General features: G+C 31.5%; 4 protein-coding genes across 4 annotated transcripts; 1 reads left to right on the top strand and 3 right to left on the bottom strand.

Moving 5' to 3' along the window:
• Positions 1-1,084: 1,084 nt before the first annotated feature.
• Positions 1,085-2,000, bottom strand: LOC111829302. The gene is given in 5 exon segments (XM_023778040.1): positions 1,085-1,103; positions 1,262-1,416; positions 1,418-1,570; positions 1,572-1,767; positions 1,987-2,000. Coding segments are annotated over 5 exon segments (537 nt in total).
• Positions 2,001-2,784: 784 nt separating this feature from the next.
• LOC17879251 (serine/arginine repetitive matrix protein 1) lies at positions 2,785-3,463 on the bottom strand. The gene has a single exon (XM_006285571.2). It carries the CDS (start codon positions 3,461-3,463, stop codon positions 2,948-2,950), a length of 516 nt encoding a protein of 171 aa, XP_006285633.1. The 3' UTR covers positions 2,785-2,947.
• A 3,464-nt stretch (positions 3,464-6,927) lies between these two features.
• On the top strand, positions 6,928-11,037 carry LOC17877587 (glutamate--cysteine ligase, chloroplastic). Its single transcript, XM_006283471.2, has 16 exons — positions 6,928-7,118; positions 7,516-7,854; positions 8,028-8,178; positions 8,354-8,461; positions 8,543-8,635; positions 8,762-8,845; positions 8,961-9,029; positions 9,121-9,191; positions 9,273-9,341; positions 9,563-9,656; positions 9,783-9,872; positions 9,966-10,046; positions 10,158-10,250; positions 10,337-10,417; positions 10,523-10,592; positions 10,686-11,037. The coding sequence occupies exons 2-16, from the start codon at positions 7,520-7,522 to the stop codon at positions 10,772-10,774; spliced, it is 1,578 nt and encodes a 525-aa protein (XP_006283533.1). The 5' UTR covers positions 6,928-7,118; positions 7,516-7,519; the 3' UTR covers positions 10,775-11,037.
• A 3,219-nt stretch (positions 11,038-14,256) lies between these two features.
• LOC17880175 lies at positions 14,257-16,759 on the bottom strand. Its single transcript, XM_023779366.1, has 7 exons — positions 16,559-16,759; positions 16,262-16,354; positions 15,696-15,932; positions 15,416-15,571; positions 15,244-15,297; positions 15,034-15,156; positions 14,257-14,735 (listed from the first exon to the last, which is right to left on the bottom strand). Exons 1-7 carry the CDS (start codon positions 16,754-16,756, stop codon positions 14,364-14,366), a joined length of 1,233 nt encoding a protein of 410 aa, XP_023635134.1. The 5' UTR covers positions 16,757-16,759; the 3' UTR covers positions 14,257-14,363.
• Positions 16,760-20,653: the final 3,894 nt, after the last annotated feature.

The raw sequence follows: 20,653 nt of genomic DNA on the forward strand, positions 1-20,653 counted from the left end.
GGAACAAACAAAAAAAAGAAGTGATCCACGGACCACGAGGAAAAACCAAAGACAAATGGACCAAGTCAGCATCGAGTAAACTTTAGCAGCCACCGTCGAAGACAAATTAAGTAAAGACAAACGCGAAGACTCTTAGCTGTTTCACAATTATTATTATCTCTTATTATAAAACCAATTTTACCCACTGGGAAGAAGGTTTAGGACGTACTGGATTAATTAGGATCGTGAAATTACGTGTTTTACTTTTCTTATATTACTTGTCTTCTAAGAAAGTCTTGTTCTCACAGTCTTCGAGCGTAGCAGAACAATGGTCAATAGTATTATATCAAATCATTCAAAACCGCACGTTGATTGTTTCCACAACTATATTGATAATTATATTTTATTTGGTTTTGCACATACTTATTATAATATCTTTAGATCAGTAATTAAAGTACTATAAACATTAACAAAACAAGTGATCTTTTCCTGTCGTTTTTTTTTTTTTTTTTTTTTTTGGTCGCCTGGTCTTTTCCTTTCGTTTAAATTAACAACACAAGCCCTTGTTATTACATTATTGACTTGAAAGAACTTGCCTTATTTAACAGAGAAACACATTGATTGTCTTTCACAAAGAAATATTGAATCACTTATGCTTCTTTAACCTCTCCCTTCTTTCTTGATATTTTCCTTGCAAGCTTTGAATAATGTTGGCTTCACATTCGTTCATTACGACTCTCATAAATACAATCAACCAACAAAGAGAGAAAGGGGAAAAAAAAACAGGATAAGACACAAATAGAATTAATGTCTATACTTCTTTAATTACTGTATCACCATGCATCAGAAACATTCCGAATTCACTAAAATGATCTGCTTTGAGGTTTATTGGGTTTAATGTGATATTGACAAATTGTAGGCAGCAAAAAAAAAAAACAAAAACCCCATAGAAACTAAGATTCAAAATAAATTTGAATTAAGTATGTTGTTGAAGTTTATCAAAAAAAAAAAAAAGTATGTTGTTGAAAAAGATTACCAATTACCTCATAGCACGCCATCTTTATTAGTTGTTCAGGTTTTAATTCGCCGTTAAGAAGTTGTCTATCTAGCAGTACTCTTGAATTCTGCAAACAAACAATAAGAGATCACAACTAAACACTGAAATTAATGTGAATCAACAATCAACTTAAAATCCTATTTACAACAAACGTGTGAGAACACATTTACACAGTTTCTAGTTTCCTCCAATATGAACAAAGATAATATAGCAATGATATAATACTTTGGTATATCTTCTTTCAAAGAATCATATAAAGCCTTCTCAAGAGCACTCACTACCGAAACAACATCATTTGGCCAGAAAGAATCATAATCACCAGCTTGATTCTTTTTACTTGTACAACATTTGTGCTTAACCACTTCCAGAAGCTCCTCTAAAACTCTTGTCAATATCCTAATCACCACTCAACAAATCAGATGGATTAACAACATTATTTCTTTCACGACTCTTTTCCTCAACTTTTATGACATAGCTTTGCGGAACAGAACTTTCACGCCTATAGATCAAAGTCTTTTGCTTCTTAACTATGTCAGGAATTAAGGTGTGCAACTCGTAAAATCCTCTTTGCCACAAGAACATCTATCTCATGCAGTCATGCTTTTGCTGCTCCTCAAAGCCATTAATTAAAAGTGAAGTTCCTAAGCCTCTAAACATTTCGGAACTATGAGTCTATGAAGCCAGGATGCTTTCTACGGTTTGGGATTTGCTTATTTTCCTTGCTTATTTTCCTTGAAACAAATAAATAAATATAATATAATATATAATACTATTTATTAACTATTTCCTTCTAATAGCAATTAAAGCAAACCATGTATTTTGTTTTTTTGTTAATGAAAATTTAAATTTTACGAACTGTCATTTGACAAACGTCCAATATAAATAACGCCTATTAAAATGATTTTTTTTGTTTTTTTTTTTTGTTTTTTAAAGTTACAATTGATAAAAACTTCGCACCGTGCATGTATGCCGTTTTACAATGAAAACGACACCAATGGTTAAGTCACGTGTTTAAGCTGAGTTTTTGAGATTGAGGGTTCAGAAAAAAAAAGTTTCTTTATCTTTCTAGGGTTTGTGAGAGTTGTTGACTCTAAAAAGTTCAAAGTTTTCTTCAAAGTTTCTGAATCTCAAAGTTCGGTGTTATAAGTTAGAAGTTTTGGATTTGTGAAATACATATTTGGGTTTGATTTTTTAATTCAAATCTTCAGCTTTTCCATTCAAAATCGTGTGTTAATGTTCAAGACTTCATTCATAGTAAAAGTTAGATTTTCTTCACTTTATATATAGCTTCAATTTAATTAACTTAAAGTTATGTTAGACATCTTATGATGGATTTTCGATACAAGTTAAATATATATTGAGAAAACGACTTGGAAACAAATTAATTAACTTCAAGAAATCAAGAACAAGATGAGCTCACGAGATAAGAGAGGGTAAAAACTAAAAAAGAAAAATAAACTTTGTATTGAATTGAGTAAAAAAGTGTGTATGTACATTTACAAGTCAGTGAATGAATCAAGTGGTTTAGCTTAAACGTATTCTTATCCACTGAACAAACGCCAACCATGTAAATGTAATTAACTTAGCCACTAATCACTTCTATTAAATAAAAAAACTTTCCCCCAATGTAATTTTTTTCCTTTCTCAGCATGCATCGTTTGTATATGGAACTTTTTAGAAAAGAAAGACAGAGAATCCCCAATCTCATCGGTACACTAGTAACAGATGAAATCAAATACGAATTGATATTCAAAGGAAAACATTGGATTAAAAATTCACAGCAAGCTGATAATATTTATGATAGAATAGAACACAAAATTAAGAATCAGAATTCAGAAATTACACCAAAAATTAAAAGATAAGAAATAAATCTCGGACGACCAGTCATTGTTTCTCTTTGGTCTTACACGCTTAGTCTTGCTTATGGTTCTTCTTTGCAACTGTCTCCTTAGCTTCTGGTTCTGCGGACATGGTTCCTTCACGAGCATCCTCCTTGTTTTGTTCTTTGATTGTTCTCCCCGCTTTTGGTGTAGGGGCTTTTCTCGCAGTATTTGTCTTCTTCGGCTTCACTTGTGTAAATCTTGGTTCAGGTGGCTGGGCTCTCATGCGAAGAGCTTTGTAGGGGGCTTTTCTCGTACCAGTACTGTCTTCCCTCGATTTCTTCTTTGAACCGGTAGCTTCACGGTCCTTTGGCTTCACTCTAGCTGGTTCAGGTGACTGGGCTCTCATGCGAAGAGCTTTGTAGGGGGCTCTTCTCTCACCAGTGTTTTCCCTCGGTTTCATCTTTGAACCGGTAGCTTCACGAGCGGCTGAGTTCACTCTAGCTGGTTCAGGTGACTGGGCTCTTATGAGAAGAGCTTTGCAAGGCCTCTTGGGAAGGGGAGGAGCATCATTTGATGGTGTTGACGGCTGAGAGTTTCTCATCATTGAACTTGAAAACCTAAAAGAACAAAGGAAACAACAACAAGTGAGAGCGAGAGAAACAATGAAATGATAAAAGATTGTGTTTGAGAGAGTGTTTGAGGACTCTATATATACACAATTTTTATCCTTCCATTTACACCCTTGTAAAAATTGGTGGTAATGGCTTTGAATTATGTTTTTACGCGGGAAAAATATAAGATCGATGTTGTATATTTAAAACGGACTATCTGTTGAGCCAAATCATAACTCTTGGATAATTTATATATATTTTAAATGTGATGCGATACAATATTTTCATATAAATTATACTTAAAATTAGTTTTATAAACATTTTTAATCATTTTTGATTAATTTAATTATTTAGTTGAAAAAGTAGCATAGTTCTTTAAAATATTTTACTAGATTTAACTTAAAATGGTAAACTATCAAACTACAAATTTGAGGTGTTGACTAATATGTATTATATTATATTTGAAAACTTTTAGTTAGAAAAAGTTTTTGACTATAAATGTATATGGTATTCAATTTTCAAAACATGGAAATTTTTTTTTTCTATATAACTATCTTTTTTATTTGGTAAAGTTTATTAAATATGATTTTTTCCTTTATTTATTTCAAATAAGGACAATAACGACCACTAAAATTTATTACATTATGTATCTTTTCCCAAATACATTTCAAGACAGCTCATTGTTATAAGACACTAATTATTTTTTAACTCTTATATATCTTATAGTTTATATTAAGAAAAAAACTCCCTATATATAGTCATTAGTTTTGTACTGTTCCTTTTTATGGTTCTTTGACTAAGACAAATATCACTTAAACCATTTAACCTAAACGACAAATTTCAATACTGTCTTAGTTATAAATCATTGAATTTATTTAAATTATTTTTTAAATAAAACTTTCACTTTAAATATATATAAAATGTTTTTTTAACAAAGTTTGTAACGTATAAGTGAAATGTACCCATAGACGCATAAATAGGAAAACTAGAAACTTGACTTCATAAAGTAAACATGTTCAATGTAAATTATAAGAGAAAAAATGAACTTTGAAAAATATGTCTTAGGACACTGAACCGTCGTGAGATGGTCTATTGACTAGTTAGGAAGAAGTTGCAGCTCGAACATTAGCACAACCTTATCATCTACCTCTTTGGCCATAATAATAATTTGTGTAGATGGATTGAATCTGAGACAAGTTTCAACATTTGTAGTATCAGCTGCAAAGCAAGGCAAAGGGTAATAGATGGATGAGACAGAGTAAGCCTAATGCCGAGCATCACTACCATTTCCCATCATAGCCATTTATCAAATGATATTTATCGACGATCAAAGATAATAGAATGGATTTTGGCTTTGCCCTCGCAGAACTACTTCTGTTGCAAGGACGTATTTGATTCTTTTTACTCTTTTCATGCAGTTATTGAAGGTTATGCATGGACTGAATTTAATAGTACGTAGTTGGGCTTTCATTGAAACATATATGAGTTGGGCTTGTTGATTGTTATATAACTTTTGGATTTAAAAGATGCACTGGGCCTGTGCATGATTAACAATAAAACCCATATCGTTGCGTTGCTTTTAATCCCAATGTAGAATTTCTTTTATGTAACTTCAAATCATTATAGTTACATTTATTCTGAAATTTTAGAGGGGATTTTGATGTGAAATCGAAAGTTTAGGGTTGGTAGTGATTATTGAAAAATGTTAAGGTTGCTAGTATAATGGAAAGATCAACTGAAAAGAGTTTGTAAAACACACTCCAAGCTTTAGTTCCCTATTCTTTTTAGAATCTCTGACTTCAATATTTGACGGCTATCATATAATCTATCCTTTTTATTTTGACGGCTATATTTAATATATATATTTTTTCACTTTCGACAATATATTATCAAGATTCAGATTATGTCAAATGTTATCATATTATTAATATTTTAAAAGTTATGTCAAAAACCAAAACATTGTTTTTGAGATAAGTTGCGTGAAACGACGTGACGAGTGTAGAAGTGTCGAATTGTCGATAGGAATAGGAAGAAACTGTGGAGGTGGGTTCCATTTACGTCTTTGGGTGTGTGTATGAGATTGAGAGTTGTAGTAAGTGAAGTGTTAAGTCATGGCCGCCATATTTGAGTCACGTGTCCACCTACCTCACCTTCTTCATAACATATTCATATATCCATGTTATAATATCATCTTAACTACAAAAATTATATAATGTGCAAGTGCACAATTTCACGAGTTTTTATAATGTTTTGTACTACTACAAGATATGTTTTTTTTTTTACTTACGTATATGCACACGTAAGCAACCCTGCATCAATTTGTTTTTTCTCAATAATTGATATCAAATAAATAATTGTCCAGAATAAAAAATAAAATACTAAGGCCACATGTTCTTCTATTTATCACATTTTCATATACTGTAGTAAAATATTAATAATTGTTTTTTTTTTTTGTTATGATAGAATGAGAATGATAGAAACTACATTCGAGGACAGAATCAGATGGTTGAAACGATTTTTTGCATAAATTAGAACATTTCATTGAATATCTAATAAGCCCTACCCAGTATATATTTATTGGGATTAACAATGAAATTTTGGGGTTTTGTTTCACGAGAAAAACTACAAACTAAAATCTAGCTACATCTATTCGACACCTGAGATAATAAATCATCAAAAATAATAGTAAACAAATTTTCTAAACTTTTTTTTCAGGCAATAAAAAAAGATAATTATGTATAAAAATAAGTAGAATGCCCATTTCATCAACAATGTAGACAAAAAAGGCAAGCCTTCTGTTATTGGTAATTAGGGTATTTTTCAAATCCATCTCGCATCAGAATATGAATACAGAGGTATAGAACTTTTGAGAGTGATGTGATGCATTATCTACCATTCACATGTTTCCTTTTTTTGTATTTCATTTTCAATTGTTGAATATATAAAGTAGTATTTGATTCCCACCTATACCAAATAAGATAGAAGTATCACGCCAAATAAGGTTTCATCAAACCAAGTTATTATGTCGACACAATCAAATACGATACAAATATAGTTTTTTATATTTTATTTCACATGATTTGTTATGGTTATTTGGTTTTGGAGTATTTTATTTTAAGGTCATGTGGTTAGTGACACACACTTTTCATTAGTTTATCTTCTAATAAAATTATCGTAAAATAAAATATGCGACGTTTATAAAGTAATGATAGTGTACAAATGATTATACTATAAAGTTAAAAGGAATGTACCTCGTTTAGTTTTATGATTAAAAAAAATTATAAAACTAATGGGTAAAATTTGTGAATAATGGAGAAGTAAGAGGGCAAAAATTAAAACAAAAGAATCTTTTTATGTTGCAATGATTACTATATTTTTATTTTATCACTTTCTTCGTATGACAGCTCAGCCAGCTCCACTGATCGGCTCGTGTTCTTTTATTTTTCCTAAGTGTGACTGTTACATTTTTATTTTTATTTTTTGTTGGCAATTGCATCATCTTCATCATCAATCTCCTCCTTCTTCTTAAGTTTTGATATAAAATGGATACGCCGATGCGTATCTGCTGAGAAAGCTTTTCTTCTTTCGCTACCTCTCTCTTCTCTTCTTCTTCTCTATTTCTACGCTCTCACTCCCCGACGATTTCAGGTTTGATTCTTCTTCTTAGGCTTATCTTCTTCTTCTTCTTCTTCTCCCTTTCTAGATTTCTGGGAAAATCAATTCTCAGAATTTTCTTGGTTCGTGATCGATTTGTTATGTTTCTTAGTTTGAATCTTCCGATTGTATTTTTCCATGTTTCTGAATCGATAATTATTGCATGATTTTGGTTTTGATTCGAATTTATACAGATTTTTTTTGGTTTGGTAATCTATTTATATATATGATTCATGGATTATTCTTCTCGGGTGATTTATACTCAAATGATAGTTTGATTGTGTGGAAGCTGCTGATTCCAGTTGAGATTGGGGAAAAAATGATGTTGGTTGTGATATCTTGTGGATATGAAGAAGAGAATCTCAAGGCTTACTGTGATTTGTTTTTGCAGGAATATGGCGCTCTTGTCTCAAGGAGGAGGAGGAGTATACACTGTGCCATCTGGACCTGTATGCATAAAGAATGGAACTAAAGCAGTTTCTGGTGGTGTGAGAAATTTGGATGTGTTGAGGATGAAAGAAGCTTTTGTTAGCTCTTATGCTAGGGGTCTGTCTACCAAATCAATGCTACTCCGTTCACATCATTCTGTTAAGAGGAGCAAGAGAGGACATCAGTTGATTGTTGCGGCAAGCCCTCCTACAGAAGAGGCTGTAGTTGCAACTGAGCCGCTCACGAGAGAGGATCTCATTGCCTATCTTGCCTCTGGTTGCAAAACAAAGGACAAATATAGGTATAGTTTGGTTATCCTTGTATGTTCTGTTAAAATGGTACTTAGTGTTAGTGATTGTGACATAGCTCTTAGTTTGTGCTCTTCTGCGGCATTGTTTGTTTCAACACATCCAAGTTTTTTTTTTCTATTGGAGAAATGTTCCATTTTGCTAACTTAACATTCTGAGTTTGCAGAATAGGTACAGAACATGAGAAGTTTGGTTTTGAGGTCAATACCCTGCGCCCTATGAAGTATGATCAAATAGCCGAGCTGCTTAACGGTATCGCTGAAAGATTTGAATGGGAAAAAGTAATGGAAGGGGACAAGATCATTGGTCTGAAGCAGGTTTACATTCCCCTCTGTTTTATTGTTTGAGCCGTTTTATCAATTAATTACATTTCCAGCCTGTTAAACATGTTAGCTTGATATACGGCACAATGATGCTAGATATTTATTATAAGGTCACTTTTTCTCTTTTTGGTTTGCTGTAGATAATTTGTTCTGCCATTTTGTTGTTCAGGGAAAGCAAAGCATCTCACTGGAACCTGGTGGTCAATTCGAGCTTAGTGGTGCACCTCTTGAGACTTTGCACCAAACTTGTGCTGAAGTCAATTCACATCTTTATCAGGTACTCTAAAAGATACTAGCTATTTCCTTTACTCTTACCATAAAACGTGAAAAATAACCAACTCTCTATGGATTTCAACAGGTAAAAGCTGTTGCTGAGGAAATGGGGATTGGTTTCTTAGGAATCGGCTTCCAGCCTAAATGGCGTCGTGAGGATATACCCATCATGCCAAAGGTTTTATTTCTAATTCAGATATATTACATGGTTCTTCATGGCCATTGTTCGGTGTATTTATTGTTTGTGTAAGGTTTTGCTATGACGAGTCTGGAAGTAAGGCTTGACATACTGTGTTCTGTGCAGGGAAGATACGACATTATGAGAAATTACATGCCAAAAGTTGGCAGCCTTGGGCTTGATATGATGCTCCGAACATGTACTGTTCAGGTTAGATGAATGTTTGGACTTTGAACCACTTTGTAATTTTCCGAAAATAATCTTTCAGCTCTCTTAAAGTTTATGTTGAAACTTATAGAAACTACATTACATGAAATCTTGACAGGTTAATCTGGATTTTAGCACAGAAGCTGATATGATCAGGAAGTTTCGTGCTGGTCTTGCTTTGCAACCTGTGAGAAGCTCGTGCTCTTTGTGGCATAATCGGAAACCTTTTATTAATGATTATGACTAACCATTGCCTCAATAATATCCAAATTGAACAGATAGCAACGGCTTTATTTGCGAATTCCCCTTTTACAGAAGGAAAGCCTAATGGTTTTCTCAGCATGAGAAGGTATCAAGATCCACTTATTATTATCCCCTATATATGAGTTACTGTATCCCTCCCACGTTATAACTTTTTTCCTTTTGCCAGCCAAATATGGACAGACACCGACAAGGACCGCACAGGAATGCTACCGTTTGTTTTTGATGACTCTTTTGGGTGAGTATGATATTGTTTAATCCATGAGCGAAAAGTACATTACATAGTTTAGTTGGTATGAGAAGCTTGTCAAAAAAAAACTCTGTTAGGCATTCTTGATGAGTTATGCAAAAATTGATATGTGCTATTCTTACTTTCAAGATATAATCTTTATCCTTCTTGTAAAACAGCATGGCTAAAATTAGTTGTACTACTCTTCCTGTTGTTCTATTCTTTGATAGGTTTGAACAGTATGTTGATTATGCACTCGATGTCCCAATGTACTTTGCCTACCGAAACCAGAAATACGTCGACTGTACTGGAATGACATTTCGGGTAGAAATCTACCTTTATCTTCTCTGTTAGATTCTATAAACTCTTTCAAGGCAAGGAACTGACAAAATGAAAACCATTTGATCTTCTTGAGCCATCTTTAGTCTCATCATTTTCTTCATGCTGCAGCAATTCTTGGCTGGAAAACTTCCGTGTCTCCCTGGTGAGCTGCCTTCATACAACGATTGGGAAAATCACCTGACAACAATATTCCCTGAGGTGTATCATCTGCCTCAAGAGTCCATTAATTAAGCCAACGAATTTCAGTTCCCTATTTGAAATTGAATCCTGACAATTCCATAACATCAATAGGTTCGGTTGAAAAGATACTTGGAGATGAGAGGTGCTGATGGAGGTCCCTGGAGGAGACTGTGTGCCTTGCCTGCTTTCTGGGTAACTTCATCTATTAGCATATATATTTCTTGTTTCATGAGATCATTTCATGTGAAACTCTGATTTTCAAGAAATAGCGACCTTTGTTTTAATTTTATCTGCAAATTACAGGTGGGTTTGTTATATGATGAGGATAGTCTCCAAGCTATCCTGGATTTGACAGCTGACTGGACTCCAGCAGAGAGAGAGATGCTGAGGAACAAAGTAACTATAAGACACTCCACATTACATTTTCTTATTCCATAGTTAGAAAAAACAACCTGTTTATACCGAAATTTGATATCCAACAGGTTCCAGTAACTGGCTTAAAGACACCATTTAGAGATGGTTTGTTAAAGCATGTTGCTGAAGATGTCCTGAAACACGCAAAGGTGTGTTCTTTTGTGCACTCTCTTAGAAACCTTTAGCCAGCTTTCTCTCCCATCTGATCCAGTTGCCTAACTAGAATTATATGTTGGGTTTTCCTGCTCCCTCAGGATGGTTTAGAGCGTAGAGGCTACAAGGAAGCCGGTTTCTTGAACGCAGTCACTGAAGTGGTCAGAACAGGTAAATGAAGTAACCCAATGTGTGTACTTGAATCGCGTACCAACATTCTTTTCAATAACCTTCTTGGTGAAATATTGGTTTTGAAAATGACAGGAGTTACTCCGGCGGAGAAGCTCTTGGAAATGTACCATGGAGAATGGGGACAAAGCGTAGATCCCGTATTCGAGGAACTGCTGTACTAAAAATGGGACGTGAACAAAAGGTGTCTATAAACCTTTGGGTGTGAGTTTATGCTATCTGAAGAACTCTGACTCTCAGGAGGGAATAAGTCTTTTCTTTTTTTTTTTGTAATCGGATTTTAAAAACTTGAATTTTGTTTTAGAAATTCGAAGCATTGAAAATCAGAAGAAAAATTGTCTGTAACTTAAAACGATTTCGGTGTGAGAAATCGTTTTGAAGGGTGTGTTGGATCTTTGAATAAATTACCCATTTTTCTTATCACAAATCTGTCTACTTTGAACAAATTACCCATTTTGTTTGAAAACTCCTCTGTGTTGTGTTTCTACAATTTTGTTTGTCTTGTAATCTTCGTTCATAATGGAGGTAAGATGGGATGGATATAGGAGTTTTCATAATTCCCGAAATTAACAATTTCCCATCCGAGAACTTGGAATGAAGAGCTGTAGACTTGACTACCATATCGGAATGATTTGAAAGCTTGTGGGTTTGTTTGAACTGTTATCAAGTTCTGTGTATAGGGTTTTAGTTTTATTTGCTGAAAGTAGTATTGTGTGGTAGGTTTAGTGTGATGCTCTTGTTTGAACATAGATCATGTGTTCCAGGAGCTACGGTACTAGAAGATGAACTATGACCACAATAAAGATGAAAAATCGTTCAAAGGCTCAAAGGCTCAACTAGAGTCAATAATTAATTATATAAATAAAATTCTGCTATCACTTGAAAAAAAAAAATTTGGCGTTTGATGTGTGAGGAGAAATTGGCAATTTTATGGAATAAAAATGTTGTTGTATTTCACGGAATAAGAGTGTTGTTGTTTGCTTTTTTTTTTTTTTGAAACATGAATAAGAATGCTGTTGTCAGTGTTGTTAAAGAAAAACATTGTTGTAATTAAATATCACTAGCGCTGTCAGCACGTGCGTTGCCGCACGGAAAAATAAAAACTTAAAATAATTAACATTGTTAAATAACATTTTTTAGTGGAAATTGATTATAATCTTCTAACTGTATATTTTTTTATTCAATTTACGAATTTATTTCTTTACTTTTTCTATATTAAATTTGTGAGATTGAGAAAAATTTCTTATAATTTATCCCCCAAATGATATTTTTCTGTTGGTATCGCTGCATTTTAATACTGATGATCTTAGAGAGTCAAAATAACTCAATATTTATGAATGACCATTTTTTACTCTTAACGTGCCCCTTCTTTTGCTTTCTTTAAAAAACAAATTTTCTATGTATAATAGCAAACCCACTTTTTGTTTACTGCTGATGTCATCTTTTGAATCTAACGGTTCAGATTGTTTTTCATTTGATTTAAAGGTTACTGTTTAATCTCAAAATATATAAAAACAAAAAATGTGTCTTTTTAAAAAAATGTGTCTTTTAAATTTGTCTTTTTAAAAGGATGCGCCTTTTACTAAAAACCCATGTAATTTAATCAATGCAATGTTTCACAATCACACCCTTTCGTTACATATATAAATATTCTACAACACTTTGTTTTTATTCAAAAATTTATTGATTGTTTAGTTTTATTTCATTTAAAAAGTTATTTTCCTGAAACAATTGTTTCTTAAAATTGTGTTTTTCCAATCCTATTTGACTATAAATTTGTTAGCCATTATCATCTAAATGTATTAATTGTTTATTACCTCTCCGTTAATTAGTTGCTCAAACCCACTTTCTATGGTTGCTGACATCATCGTTTTAATCTAACGGATGAGATTGTTTCCATTATCTCATCTAACTGTTTATATTTTTAATGAACCCAAAAGTTGCAAAATTTTATACCCAACAATTGTGTTTATTCGTCGTACCCTTAGCTTAAAAATTTCGCACCTGTTATTTTTTCACACCTCTTTGTTTGTATTCATAGACTTCAATAACAAATTATTGTCAATTAGATTTAGAAGAACATATATTTGGTGTTTTAGTGACGCATCTACAGATGACACGACTTTTCATAGAACAAAGATCAACACGAAGCAACTTCTTCTTCGTGTATGCTTCTGTCATATCAATCTTATGCTTTTATCATGACATGAGCTATAAATTTAAGGGCGATCTTGCTGCAGATTACATTTCACAAATCACAATATATATTAGAATCATATCCGATTGTATCTACAGAGAGAATTCAACTATAAATACCAACAAATATTGTTGTATCAAAACACCAACCTATAATTAATAATAATAAATAAATAAATAAAACACAACAATTTGAAACAATGATTTGTAACTGATTCTTGTACGAATTTAGAAGTATAATTAAACAATAAAAATTTAATGAAGTCACTAATCAAACAATACGAAAAGAGAGTAGAAATTATAAGTTTTAAAGGCTTATCAAAATATAAAATAAAATGAGAAAGATGAAACAAAACAAACCATATGATGTTTTGAGTGTAAATCTATGGCCATGTTACTATATTTTATATGAGTTTTATACTTTTTTGAAGTTAAATTAATCAATTAATAATTTTGTTGCAAATATAGAAATCGATTCAGTGACAAAAAGAGAACAATGTTAACAAGATATATGAAAGGTATCTACGTAAAGTAAATTTCAAATCATTATTCTATTGAAATTTACAAAAAAAAAAAGTAATAAGAGAAGTAGGTTGATAGTAAAAATTAATTACCTAGATCAATACATCAAAGATATGATCAATGCATGTATAAGAGGGAAAACGACACCAAACAGAGGTTGGATAAGGAAATCAATAAATAAATCAGTCATATTTAAACAAAGATGGTTAATCAACGAAGACTAATAAATCGAAAAAACAATATTCAGATTTTTTAAATCTTGGAGGTGTGAAACAATACTCAGAGAAAAAAATTCTATTTTCAAGATCCATCAAAATCTATATATACAAACAAAGAGGTGTGACAATAAATAGGTGTGAAAATTTTAAGCTAGGGGTACGACGAATAAACACAATTGTTGGGTATAAAACTTTGCAACTTTTGGGACATTAACAAATATAAACAATTAGATGACATAACGGAAACAATCTCATTCATTAGATTAAAACGATAATCTCAGTAACTATAGAAAGTGGGTTTGAGCAACTAATTAACGAAGAGGTAATAACAATTAATACCTTTAGATGATAATGACTAAGCAGATTTAAAGTCAAATAGGATTGGAAAAACAAAATTTGAAGAAACAATTGTTTCAGGAAAATAATTTTGTGAATGAAATAAAACAAACAAGCCTGTAGAATATTTATATATGAAACGAAAGGGTGTGACTGTGAAACATTGCATTGATTAAATTACAGGGGTTTTTATTAAAAGACACATCTTTTTAAAAAGACACATTTTTGGCTTTTATATATTCTGAGATTAAACAATAACCTTTAGATCAAATGAAAAACAATCTGAACCGTTAGATCAAAAGATGACATCAGCAGTAAATAAAAAGTGGGTTTGATATTATATAATTTTCTATGAAAGTCCCTTGATCCTGTGGTTGATCAAGAGTTTATTAATAATTCCATAATCATAGTATATTTGTTTATCAGGTCCATTATGAAAGAAAGAAAGAAAGATATTACAGTTTCGGAATATTGCTAAGCATTATCGAAGTTTATTACACAAAGGGCCTCCATAAAGCACAAGATGACCTGCATGTCTCCAAAAGTTCTCCTTTGCATCGACCACTTGATAACAATGAGGATTGGTTGAAAAAGATTCGGTGTTCCCTACAGTATTGTCGATCTTAAAATTTTCGTCCACAATCTTGATTCGACGCATATATGCGTCTTGGTCAGGAGTTCTCTCCAAAAAGTAACCATTGCCCATTGGAGGACTAGGAAGTCCGGGGCTATAGACTTCACCACCCCATTCTATGCCTGTACCATAACTTTCTTGGAATGTGCTTGATGGCCAGTACCCAATTCCTTCCCATGAAGGCCCCATCAACAGCCACCAATCCCCATTTCTCTTGTCCTGTACTTAGCAAAACCAAATTCAAAAGAAAAATCTAATTTTATAGATAAGAAGCTTCTCATGGCAAATACCTTAACACTAAAATCTGCATTAAAACCAAAATATATATATATATATATATATATATATATATATATATATATATATATATATGCATGCATATTATTACTATCCACACTAAAATCAAACTTAAATGTTATATTGTTATGTAATACCCCGGACATTATATGGAGTTATCTTTTAACAAAAAAAAAACATGTGCAGTGATGGGGAAAATATGAACACGGAAAAAGGTGACCTTGTATATGGCGATGTCATAATCTGTTTCTAGAAGAAGTAAACCAGGAGTGAAGTCTCGGCTGACTAGTATCATTCCTGATCCGTCCGGACAGAAGTTATTAAAACACGGATGTCCTCCCGCCTGTATTAGAAGACCATATAACATATGTGACTACTAATCACTGATTTATATGGTTCGGAAATATAAAATAAGATGTAGTCTCCTCACATTTGTAAATACAAACAGCCGAGGGTAGGTGTCTTTGTATAATTCTTGGTATGACTAAAATGAATATATAATATGATTTTCATATATACCTTGATAGTGGAAAAGGATACTCCCATAGTACATTGAGTATAAGAAATTTAAAGAAAAAAAAGATCTAAATAAATCCACTTACGAGCCGACCAACTTGAATGAATTCATTTCCGATTTGAAAGTTCATACGACCAGAGCTGAATTGCATACTAAGATTAGCCTCAGAAGTGCCTCTATGCATATTCATGGCTGCACCATTGTATTTCCTTGGTTTTCCTTTAGTCCGCGCCAGAGCAAACTGAATACAACGATTAATAAAAAAAACAACATTATATTGTGATATATGGCCAGTTGTTCTGTATATTATGTTTTGACATTTTTGTACTCATAAAATAAAATAAAACTTAAAAGAAAGAACTTACGTAATGACCTTTGTTGGAAATCGCAGGTTTATAGGTATTTCCCCATGAACTTTGCGGGTAAGCGTTATCGTCATCATCAAATGATTTCATTTTCAAAAGATCATCTTTGGTGACTCGCATTATAGGGACCGTTCCCATAGGACAACCTACACCATTTTTCCATAAGTGACCAAATGTTTTGTTACTTACTTTCTCTCTCTTTCTTTTTGATCCTAAAGGGTATGACATCATAGGCATCTGCACATCAAAATCCAATATCATTTAATAAACCAGAAAAATAAAAATATAAGGATAAAACCCAAATGTTTTTAGTATATATTAATTTTCTTGATTTCAAAAGCATTTTTTTCTTAAACTAACCTACCAGCAACAATTAATTGAAACTCAAACAACTTTTTTTTTTTTTTGAATAATCAAAGAGGATCTTGACCGAAACACATACATCCCCTTAGACCCGAAACCAGAGCATTTTATATGGTTTCAACCAATTTCTTAATACCATTAAAAATTTTTTGAAATTGAGCTCTAAATATTAAGAAAATTCATATTATCAGATGGAAACATGCCTTATAGGGAAATGTGTGGTTATTCATGGATGAATGATCAAATCCTGCTTGTTTGTAAAAGTCCACGCATCCGTACCGTTGACCAGAAATAGACTGTGGATTCATGAATAAGGAAAAATATAATATATTCTCATAAAAATTTATAAGTGCTTTTGACATGATTTAATAACTTTTAAATTCTGTTGATATTATGTAGATCCAGGGATACTTATAGAATAGTGATTCTAATGTTTATATATCTATATATAATAAACAACTTCAATTATTCTTTTAATATGGTGAGTAGATAAAAAAAACCTTTATTATCTTTACAGCAGGTTTGTTGATAACCTTAAGTTTTTGCTCTATTTCAAAATCTTCAAAACTTTTTATCGTCTCCACTGCTTCTACAATGTCATGGCAACGACCTTGACTCATCAGAAAACTACAACATAATATAGAGCACAAGAAAGTCATGCACATCACTTGAAGTGAACACCTCAATTTCATTTTCATCAACCTGCGAAGTAGACAAATGGAATAATTAAGTTTTCTACGTATATATAGAGAAATGAGGTAATTACTTTTACTTATATATATATAGCTACAATTATTATTACAGATTTGTTATATTAAATGAAGGAAGATTTGAAGAAGTCATTTGGCATAATCACATTTATATTTATGGTTCCTTTCTTGTATTTAATTTTGAATCATACAAATGTCAAACAAAAATTATTTTTATTAAGTAATTTCCATCAATACATTTATAAGATTTACTGGTAGTTTTTTATTTTTAAACTCGTAGTTTTAACATTTAAACCTTCACAAGTCAAAGTTTGAAAAAGCAAAATAAAGTGACTTTGAAGTTTAATTTGACTCATAAATCTTAATTTATTTTGGCCTAAATAAAGAAAAATATTCATCTATTAAAGACTGTGACTTAAATATTGTAAACTGGGTTTTGACATTAAACACAATAATCGGGTTTGGCTGTCTCCAACCAATTTAACTATTCAACTTAAATTCGGTTTTCGACTTATATTTTTGCATCAAAAATCTGTTAGAAACCTTAAAAAAAAAAAATCAAAATGCGCCATATTTCATAAATATGAAAATTCCGTTGGAAACCGTTACTAATACAATTACAAAGTGCACCAAAAAAAATTACTTTGGTTTGTTAAATTTTAAAGTCCGCTTTAGAATCATTAGATTTCTTCAATTTTGTTAGTAAGTGGTTTTTCTAGGATTCGTTTACTGTATTTGACTTATTTATCTCTCTGGATTATAAGTTAACTAGCTTAAAAAAAATGTTTTTTATATATAAAACAATCTTTAAATAGTTTATATGTTATATATAAAGTGTAACTTCTAAATATTTATCAGGTTAGAAAAACATGCGAAAACATTGTGTGTATGGATAATTACTACCAAAGAACAGTTTCCTCATGTCATGATTAAGTAAGTGCATAACCACATGCAGTTGAATATTATCTTAGTTACTATAGAAACAGTCAAAAGAGTCAAATTTTCATAACAAAAATATTTATTATGTAGAAAGCAACAATTTAATTAGTTTCTTTATTAGCTACCTTTGTTAATCAAACAAAACAAAAAATGTATATCTAAGATAACTTAACTTGCCATTTCAGTGTCTTTCTGCTTCTGATTCGTGCATATAAATAACTAAGTACCACTCCATGCAACGTAACTCCACAACACAATATCTTTCTCCTTTGTCTTCTCTCTCAAGTTAAACATGAGCGAGGACTCTTCGGTTAGAGTGGATCAGCCACAACCAAGGTCTGTTTTTTCATTTGGTGTTTTCTCAAGGTTGGAGTTTGGAATCTGATGCAATGTAATGAGCTCTTCTTATTCAACTCTCAGAAATGCTGGTCTAGGAAGGCAGGTGAATGATAATGAATTCGGTAATATGCATTCCTTATAAGCATTTGATTTAGTAGTGTATATATATTTCCAATCTTTACAATAATTAGGGTTTATATTATGGATCTTGAATATGTCGTTTTGATCTCTTCGTAGATGAACCACCCATTGCACGCAGAACCCTAATTATCCCGAATCAAACCGTGACTAGTTTCTTTTCCTCCATTAGTTTTGTTTTTCCATACCAAAACTTCTCAATCTTTAGTTTTTTCTCCCTTGAGTTTTCTAAAAGAGATGTTTTGAACTTTTACCAAACAGGACGTCCTCAATGTTGATGTTTCTATGACCAGTCGTCAGGGATTCTACGTCGTGTCAGGGAGGGGAAACGTTTCACAAGCCACCTTGGTGTCGTTACCATACCGACTGATACAGACGTTCACTGTAATATTTGTTTAATCTCAATCATTTCAGTAGAAACATTTTTAAAAAATTTCCAAATGTTTTTCTGATTTGTTCGGCTATATATATAGGAGGATCGGGATATACTTTACATGAGTGGTTGGTTCCAACCGATCATCTCAACTAATGGTGACCGTATAATATCTAGTCGTCGCAACGGAATACTCCATATATGTCTCCCTCTCCGGTCTTGGACAAAACCTTGCCATAGCTACTCTCAGCTTATTGCTGACGGACCTGTTGAGGTATATATTGACTCTTTTTACCATTAGCTGATCACTACATTGTATTTTAGTTCATACCAAAATTCCAATGGCTTTTGAGGAACATATGTAGGTGAATGTTATGTTCCTTTCCGGACCGGGGGCGGTATATCCACCCGATGCACCAGCTTATGGACCGACACCGATTGAACCAATTCGGGTGCAACTTAATTATGGAGTAGATGCAGCAGCACAAGCACCATGTTGAAGAATAGACGCATCAGAAAGTTTTACCAATATGTGGCTGCAAAAGAATTCTTTGAAGTGAAAAAGAGTATTTGCATGTAGACACTCTTAGGATCTTAGAGAACTGCTTATGATATAAATCTAATTAATGTTTGCTTGGCCATATTTAACTAATAAATTAATAAAACATAATTTTAATACCTCGATGCTGAGAGGAACTGCGGTTGATAACTTCTCCATCTCTGTCAAACTCTAGCAAACCAAGTTCTTCCAGGGAATCTCGTCCTTGAAATTTGTTTGATATCATAAAAGAATGGTATCTTGTGAATCTTGAAAAACAAACAAACAAATGTATCTCATGAATGAAGACGTAGGACAGCGTTAATGTGTTTGCTTTTGTTAATCAAGAGTTTTTTTGTTTAACAAGTAATTATGTTAGAACTTGTTTAAACTATCAATAATATGCTTATTTGTTCTTAAAATCATATATATAAAAGTAAGGTTCCACTCTCTCCTTATTGGTGGAAAAATATTTAAAACTTTAATTAAGAAAAAAAAAAAAAAATTTATTTATGACAATCATTCAATACAAAATTTAATTACACTATAAGTTATAATCAAATGGCAAAGAAAATGAAAGAACTTAATCATATATCATTCAACAAAATAAATAAATAAATAAATGTTAATGACAATCATTCAATACAAAATTTAATTACACTATAAGTTATAATCAAATAGCAAAGAAAACGAAAGCACTTAATCATATATCATACAACAAATTTTATAAGCCTTATTGGTGGAAAATTATTTAAAATCATATATATATATATATAATATATATATATATATAATATATATATTATCAAATGTTCCTCTCTCTTTATTTTTCCATTTTGTATTTATTTTTTAAAATATAATATTTATTTTTAACCAAAAAAACACATTTAATTATATACATTAATTCATACTTTAAGTTCACACTTTACTACTAAAATGAAACTGAAAATTATATAAATTTCCAAAGACTATTGGTTTTCTTTATTGAATTCCAATTAAACACACTATAAATTATAATTATAACTCCTCTAATTTAATTATTTAAAAAATGTAACTTACATCACTTCTTATCATATAAATAGCCATTCTAACATCCTTCTCTACCATATCTCATATCTTCATTATTCTCTTTGTTTTTTTTTAAAAGTTCTTGCATGGAGTGAAAACTCATTTAAAATATCATTGTAAGAGTTTGATTAATTATTTAGTTTAAACTTTTGTTTTCAATTTTTTTTTTTTAATGTATTTCTTTATGTCTTCATTGTTTTCTTATATTTTTAAATGTAATACATATGTATAATAATATTTTATGTTTATAAGAAAATCAAGCTAAAGAAACCATCTTCGTTCTTTTACTTTGGATGTTTGTTTCTTTCTCACATATTCATGTATATTTAATTTATTTTCAAAAGTATGTAATTTTTTAACAAAATAAACTTTTTGTTATATAATTATCAAACCAATTTGTAAGAAATTCTTTTAAGAATAATGATCCTTATATTTAGTTTGTGATTCAACATGTAATAATAAAAAGAACATTATAATTTGTTTTAACTTT

This window comes from Capsella rubella, unplaced genomic scaffold (genome assembly GCF_000375325.1).
Source record: "Capsella rubella cultivar Monte Gargano unplaced genomic scaffold, Caprub1_0 scaffold_7, whole genome shotgun sequence".
NCBI lineage: Eukaryota > Viridiplantae > Streptophyta > Magnoliopsida > Brassicales > Brassicaceae > Capsella > Capsella rubella.